At 51.6% G+C, this 6,886-nt stretch overlaps 1 protein-coding gene across 1 annotated transcript; it reads right to left on the minus strand.

Moving 5' to 3' along the window:
- Positions 1–5,423: 5,423 nt before the first annotated feature.
- Positions 5,424–6,620, minus strand: EI90DRAFT_3013280 (uncharacterized protein; the record flags this gene model as incomplete). The annotated part of the gene is made up of 1 exon (XM_039056646.1): positions 5,424–6,620. One exon carries the CDS (start codon positions 6,618–6,620, stop codon positions 5,424–5,426), a length of 1,197 nt encoding a protein of 398 aa, XP_038920166.1.
- Positions 6,621–6,886: the final 266 nt, after the last annotated feature.

The following is a 6,886-nucleotide window of genomic DNA, read 5'->3' on the forward strand; positions in this document are numbered from 1 at the left end:
ATGCTGAAGTCCAACTCATGACCCTGGATATGAAGGATGGTCATCATATCAACAAGTACGTCGTCGAGTTCAATTGACATGCATCACAACTTCACAGTTACAGAGAAGCCGCACTCTGCCATTTTTTCTATAACAGATTGCCGGAATGTATCAAAGATGACATTGCCAGGGTAGGGAAACCATCCACCCTTTCGGAACTTTGCACCTTATCACAGACTTTCGATGCACACTATTGGGAGCGTAAATCCGAAGTAACTCGTCATGCGAAACCCTCCACTTCCAATGTCTTCAACAAGTCCACTACTGCTTCCCACTCCGACACCGTTCCTCCCTCCTCCTCGTTCAATCCCGCTTCTGGTAGCAAGCCTTCAAAGGACAACAAGAAGTCTGAGGCCAGCTCCACCAAGCCGGATCCCTCATCAAAACTCGGAGACAACGGCAAGCTCACACCACAAGAGCATAAGGGTTGTCTTGATGAGAAACTTTGCATGTTCTGCGGACAGTCTGGCCACATGGTCAAGGACTGCCCTAAGTCTTCTTCTCGCACATCTAAGGCCTGCATGGCCCAGACCGAGGAGCAAGGATCCACTTCCGCAGAGGCAAAAAATTAGTCCGCACCCCTGTGGACTCTGCATGGACCGGAGGTTGCAATTCTTCCCTCCATGCACTCAAAGAAGTACACCTAAATGTGTCTTCCATTTCCGACTTTTCCTCCCTCCACATTCCCATTTCTTTCTCTTCCTCTGATGGTCTATTTCCTCCCCTCAATGTTGACCCTTCAGTTAATGTCTTACCCATTGTAGATAGTGTTGCTGATGTTTCACTTTCTCCTCCTCTTCCACCTCCGACTACTTCCATAGATCGTTCCACTTCTCTTCTCTTCTCTTCTCTCTCTTCTCCTGTTTCTACTTCCCTGTCCGATGTTAGGACAAAAAATAAAATCTTCCACACCTATGAGAATGTTCCCACACTTGTAGACTCTGGGTCTTTGGACTGCTTCATCGACGACAAATTCGTGAAGGAGCTGGCCCTGAAGACATATTAGATAAAACCTCTACAACTACGCCTTTTCGATGGTAGCACCAACTCAATCATAACCCACGCTGTTGATATTCCCCTCCACTTCACTTCCGGAAACATCACCCCCACAACTTTCTTTGTCACATCACTGGATGGATCTTGTTCTCTAGTCCTAGGACACAACTGGCTTACCCACTACAATCCATTTGTCATATCTGTACATACCCAATCCCAAACCGACTCCCGGACCCTCATCCTCATCACCTCCAGAGTCCTACCCTACCTCTGTCCATTCCGATACTCACCTTCGGACCGAACATCACTCCTCTCACCACCCTCCTCCTATTACTCCTCACGTCACCTCCACCCCTCTGTCCCTCTCCTACCCTGCTCCCATCTGCTCCGATACTTGCCTTCGGACCTGACACCATTCCTCCTCCACTCCTCTCATCACTCTCCTCCCTCCGACCCTCTTCTGCCAAACCTCCGGCAAGTTACAACCTTCCATCAATGTCCCATACCCTGTACTCGGACACCACTTGTACCTTCACTCCGAGATCCCATCATAGTTCCAACCTGACTTTGACTCCACCTCAGCTTAAGTCCATTGCATTGGTGACCTCATACCACGTAAAGGCCATTGCCAACATTCCTCGGACTTTCAACCCTGCCTCCATAACCTCTGTAAGTTCTGCAACCTCCAAGCTCCATGGATCATACTCGGTACTTTCGCTGATTGTAATGTATCTTTGCACTTTCCCCTCATCCTTATTTGGGCTGCTGCTTCTCTCCATTCTAGCCAGTTAGTCATCATCCCCACTTCACCTCATCCTCCTGCCCCTCTGGGCTTCGCCCTCCCTATCTCCTTTTGGATGTACCACAGGTTCTAACCTATGACCTTTTGGTGCCACTCTGCTTCTGTCTTCCCTTTGTTCCTGTTCAGACGCCTTTGTTCCGTTTCGGACCCCCTTTGATTTCCTTGTGCTTTCATCTCCTTATTATATACAGGTGCTTGTACATACTTGTTTTGGACCTTCAGTCTAAAATCGACCTGAAATGCCCCCTAGAAACTTCCTGCTCACTGCCTCTGAAATTAAGGACCAAATGGACAAACAGCAATGGCACAGCGCTCTGCATGAGTTGCTGAGGCCAAGGTCCCTCCTTGCTAAGTCTCCGGTTCCCCTCTGGAATCATCCGCCCTTGCCCAGTTCTAACACCATTGATTGACTGGGTCTCAAGCAGTATTACGTTCCAAACTCCCAAACTAACCAAGACAGTTACTCTGAGCTCTCCCCTGCCATCTCCGGCACCACTGCCATTGTAGGTGGGATAATCGCCCACACACAGAGCCGGCTCAGATACTGTCAGGGCACACCTGCCTGACCCCGCACCGCACTCCACACTCCACTTCCCCCACTATCACTCCCCATCCCTTCTCTCCCCTTTTCCCTTTCCTCTCTATTTCTATTCCATGGTCGATTTCCCTTTTCTCCATGTACCACTACATATGTTATAGGAATGGACCTAGAATCTTATGGTCCGTGACTATGAACAATCAAGCCTTTGGTCCCTTCACCTTTATTTCACTGTCAAACCCCATGCCAAGCTTTCCCACTGGGTTTTGGTGCTGGCTGGGGAAGTGTTGAGTTTCAAGGGACTTCCCTTGACCATTGTGACTTTTATATTAGATAGTTAGAAGTTATATGATGTGTAAGGCAGATGCCGAAAAATGTCTTTCATTATCTAATACATAACCCACAAAACCTTGTACCGTGATTGTAACTGCCACACCATTGTGCCACCACTGTAAGCCTTCTCTGTAATATCTGACTTGGTCCATATCGATGTCTACATCAATATTCTTACAATCTGTGAGAAAACCTCAATGGCCCGGTGAGTGCTTAGACACCGGACCTCACCCTTCCTGCTCCCACCCCCCCACTGGGTGGTTGAGCTCCCATTCCTACCCTTCCTGTAGTACCCTACTGGGTCCTACAACCCTTCCTCCCTTCTTGGGAGGGAGAAGTGACTCAGGCAGCCCCAGGATGCCTGGCCACATACCCGCAGGCCCAAATTCCCACGGTCACTCACTACCGTGCACTGGTCGACCAACCTACCTGTCCCAACAAATCCTGCTACTGGTACGCTCCCCTGAGCGCCAAGTAACCGATAGTCGACCACTGGGCTACTCCCTCAAGGAGTGCCAACTACCCATGCTACCGGTACGCTCACATGAGCGCCAAGTCACCGCTAGCCGACTGTTAGGTGGCTCCCTCAAGGAGCCCCCATTATACCCACTACCGGTATGCTCCTCGGAGCACCAAGTCACCATTAGCAGACCACCACACCCGCTGCCGGTACGCTCCTCGGAGTGCCAAGTTACTGTTAGCCCACCTGGCCTCGGATCTCCCGCTCTCCCCTCAATGGTTACGCAGCCACCTCCGTCCGTGAGCAGAACAGCTCAGGTTGGGTTCCCCGGAACCCATACCTGTAACAACATACCTGACCCCACTCCCTTGATCGCTTCATGTGCTGCACACATCCCTGCCTAACTGGGTGGCCACCTCCGGGATCTCCTGTGGAGACACCCAGGGAGGTGTGGCTGTGTGTGGAGATGATGTGGCTCCCTCCATGTGACCCTAACCGCATGTATATAATAGCGCCTGGGGTGGGAACAGAAGAAGCAGCCTTCTTCTCAACTTCCCACTTCAGACTAAGTGGTCGGGGATGCTCACCCCGCAACGGGACCACTGCTACACATAGCCAACATCTGTCCCATCGAGTCCCGCATGCTGGGACCTCACCGCTTTCGGAGCTGTCCCTGACAGATACCCACTTCCATAACTATAAAACCCCTTTCATTCATGCGTGTCAGGGACACGTCTGGGGTGGAGGGGGCCCGGCTGTAGTGCCTGGCAGAGGGACCCTCTCAGGGGACGAAGCAGGTGCACGTTGTAACGGGTCTATCACCACTAGACTCGAGACAGAAGAGAGGGGGAGGGTTGGAGTGGTCGCTTGCACAGGTTTGTTTGACTGGGTGTGGATTCCGCTACTCCTCACTGTCTAGCTAACTATACAGCTGGTCACGGTATCACGGAAGAGTCCGGTAATGACAAATAAGGAAAGAACAATAAGAAGGGGAAACATCAGGTGGAAATGGAGTCAGAAAAATCAGGAAAAATAAGAAATGTGTAGGAGGGAACATTGGCTAAGGGTGGTAGAATCGCGGGATTTGGCTTGTTTATGGTACACCAGCAAATCCCCGTTACATACAGGCCTTGCTCTTGATTGCAGTCCCTTGCAATCTCCCGAAAGGAAAGAAGTCAAACAGAAATAAACAAAGTAATCAGATGAGGCCCCGGTGTTGAATGCCATGTGACTTCGGAATTTGTCTGGACCAGGGGGTCATGTGCAGGCGTGAGAAGATCCTAGGCGAGTTGCCCTTCAACAACTTCCTTCGGCACTCACTCATCCATCAATCGCCTCAACTCTTGCCATTCCCAACACCACTAGCTCCAGCGTCAACCTACACCAGAACTCGACATCGCGCGCGCAGCTTGGCATTGCGCTACCACCCGTTGGAGAACCATTGGTCGAATGGGAGGATTGGGCACAATGGTACGCCTCGATTCCACTCCCATCGCTAACACATGTGCACGGTTACTGACTTTTCCCACATCGGCATAGGACTTCGCGGATCCGCGATCGACTTCGCGCTCAAAAACGAATGGATCTGTCGCTAAGGCCGGGAGGCCTTAGCTCTTCTGGCTTGTGCTCAGCGTGGTCGTACACTGAACTCAACTTATCTCTGGCTGGGGCGTGTGCACGGCTCTGGATCGTCATCAACTGCTGGGACTTGAAGCTAGGGCCGGGAGGCCTTAGCTCTTTGGGCTTGAACTGGCGACGCTAGGGTTCACAATGGCTGGGGTCGGTGCTGCCTCGGTAGGCATCGCGCGCGGGCTCGGGATCGACGTTAGACGGCAACTTGATGCTAAGGCCTCCCGGCCTTAGCTCTTCTGACTTGGGCTCGGTACAATCTAGCGTTGTGGGATCGGGTACGGTCGTGGCATAGTGTGCTGCGCTTGGGGGACTTCAACCTCAGGTACGACGTCGCTGTGTGTCAACTTCGGCGTGAAAATCGGGGAAAATTGAACAGCGAAAGGAACGTGGATTTATCGTGTAAAACTCGAACGAAGGTTATCTGGCTAGGAAATCGTGGCATCGAGGACTAACGACGCGTCCGACTCGGGCCAAACCTGTAGACTCATAAATAACAGCGTGGTTTCGCATGCAAGAAATAAGTGCTCAAGTTGCACTCATCGGAAATCGTAAGAACACACGTAAAACTGGAAAGGATGTTGGGAAATGATTAAAGGTCGGCTTAGTTTAAGACGAGGGTGGGCCTATGCTTGGAAAGAAAAGATGCCCTCCGGCATCGCGAGTATGTGGGTGTCACCTTGGGACTCAACACCACGCAAACATTTGACCTCTGGAGTCTCCTCAGACTCTTGTCCTCGGGCTGGGCCATTGCCCGGACACTTATTCATGTTTGAGACCTTGTCGGGGTCTTTCTCAGGTCGGCATTCATAGCCGTCATCGACTAGGTCGGGGGAACGTGGGGTCTTTGGGGGCTGGGGTGCTCCATTGCCAGGACCAGCGCTAACGAGATTCCGGGAGGTAGGGCCTTTAATTGCATCGACTACATCATGTATGATAGCGTCCTTGTCAACCAAATCACAATCCCGTTGCCCGTTCAACTCGTGCGTAAGAGTGACTGAAATCAGCGTTGAATGGGATGGCTTGAACTCAGCGCCATCTTGCGCTAGGCTGGGTCTGAACTGGATTTCGCGCTCCGCGTCTTGGGCAACTTCGAAGAGAATCACAAGGCCACCGTGGATGACATAGGTGCCCTCTGGCGTCTCAAGCATGGAAACCTCGCGGCAGAACTCGGTGCACAATGTGGAACAACAATTGAGCTCATCGTTGAGGCCGGGAGGCCTTGGCTCTTTATGCTCGTGCTCACTGTCCTCTTGCGCTGAGTCCAGGACTCGTGCTATGTTCGACTTTCTGCTGGGTTCAGACTCGCCTTTGACTTCGAACAGGGCGATCTCATCATCGCAAATAATATAGGTGCCTTCCGGCATTTCAAGTGTGAGGATGTCACTGTGGAGCTTGGCATCTCGTATACTTTCGGCCTCTGGAGTCACCTTAGACTCGTGTTTGACTTCAAAGAATGCGATCATGTCATCGCAAACGACATAAATTCCATCTGGATTTTCAACTGCGAAAGTGTCCCCTTGGAACTCGATCTCTCGCGAACATTCGGCCTCTAGAGTCTCTTCAGACTCATACTCTCGGGCAAGGCCATCTCCCGGACGCTTATTCATATATAAGGCCTTGTCAGGATCTTTCGTGGGCGGTTCAGCATAACCGTCATTGAACTCGGATATGGTTGGCAGCGACGGCATCCTAACGTGCTTAGGCGCTTCACCACCACGATTGGGATCGGATTCGCAGCTCAGAGCTTTATCTGGATCCTTCTTGGGTGGACTACCGTGTCCTTCGTTGTACTCAGGTGAATGTGGCATCTCTGCGCACATCTTTGCTTCACCATACTCGCTGGCGCTGGACTCGCCACTAGAGTCCCAAACTGAAACGCTGGATTCCTTAGTGCTCAAACGTTCACTATATTCTCCGGCTCTGTCGCAAGGCACAAGGAACTCGTTCTCACTGTGGACCGGAGTCGCATCTTCGGCTTCATGACTGGTCGACGCGGCATCGATTGGCTCACTCTCTTGGCAGCTGGCATTGCTGGACTCGGTGGAAGACTCGACACTGCTGTACTCTTCGATTGGGATCGCGACGC

This window comes from Cantharellus anzutake (genome assembly GCF_015039405.1).
Source record: "Cantharellus anzutake strain C23 chromosome Unknown EI90scaffold_8, whole genome shotgun sequence".
Taxonomy (NCBI): domain Eukaryota; kingdom Fungi; phylum Basidiomycota; class Agaricomycetes; order Cantharellales; family Hydnaceae; genus Cantharellus; species Cantharellus anzutake.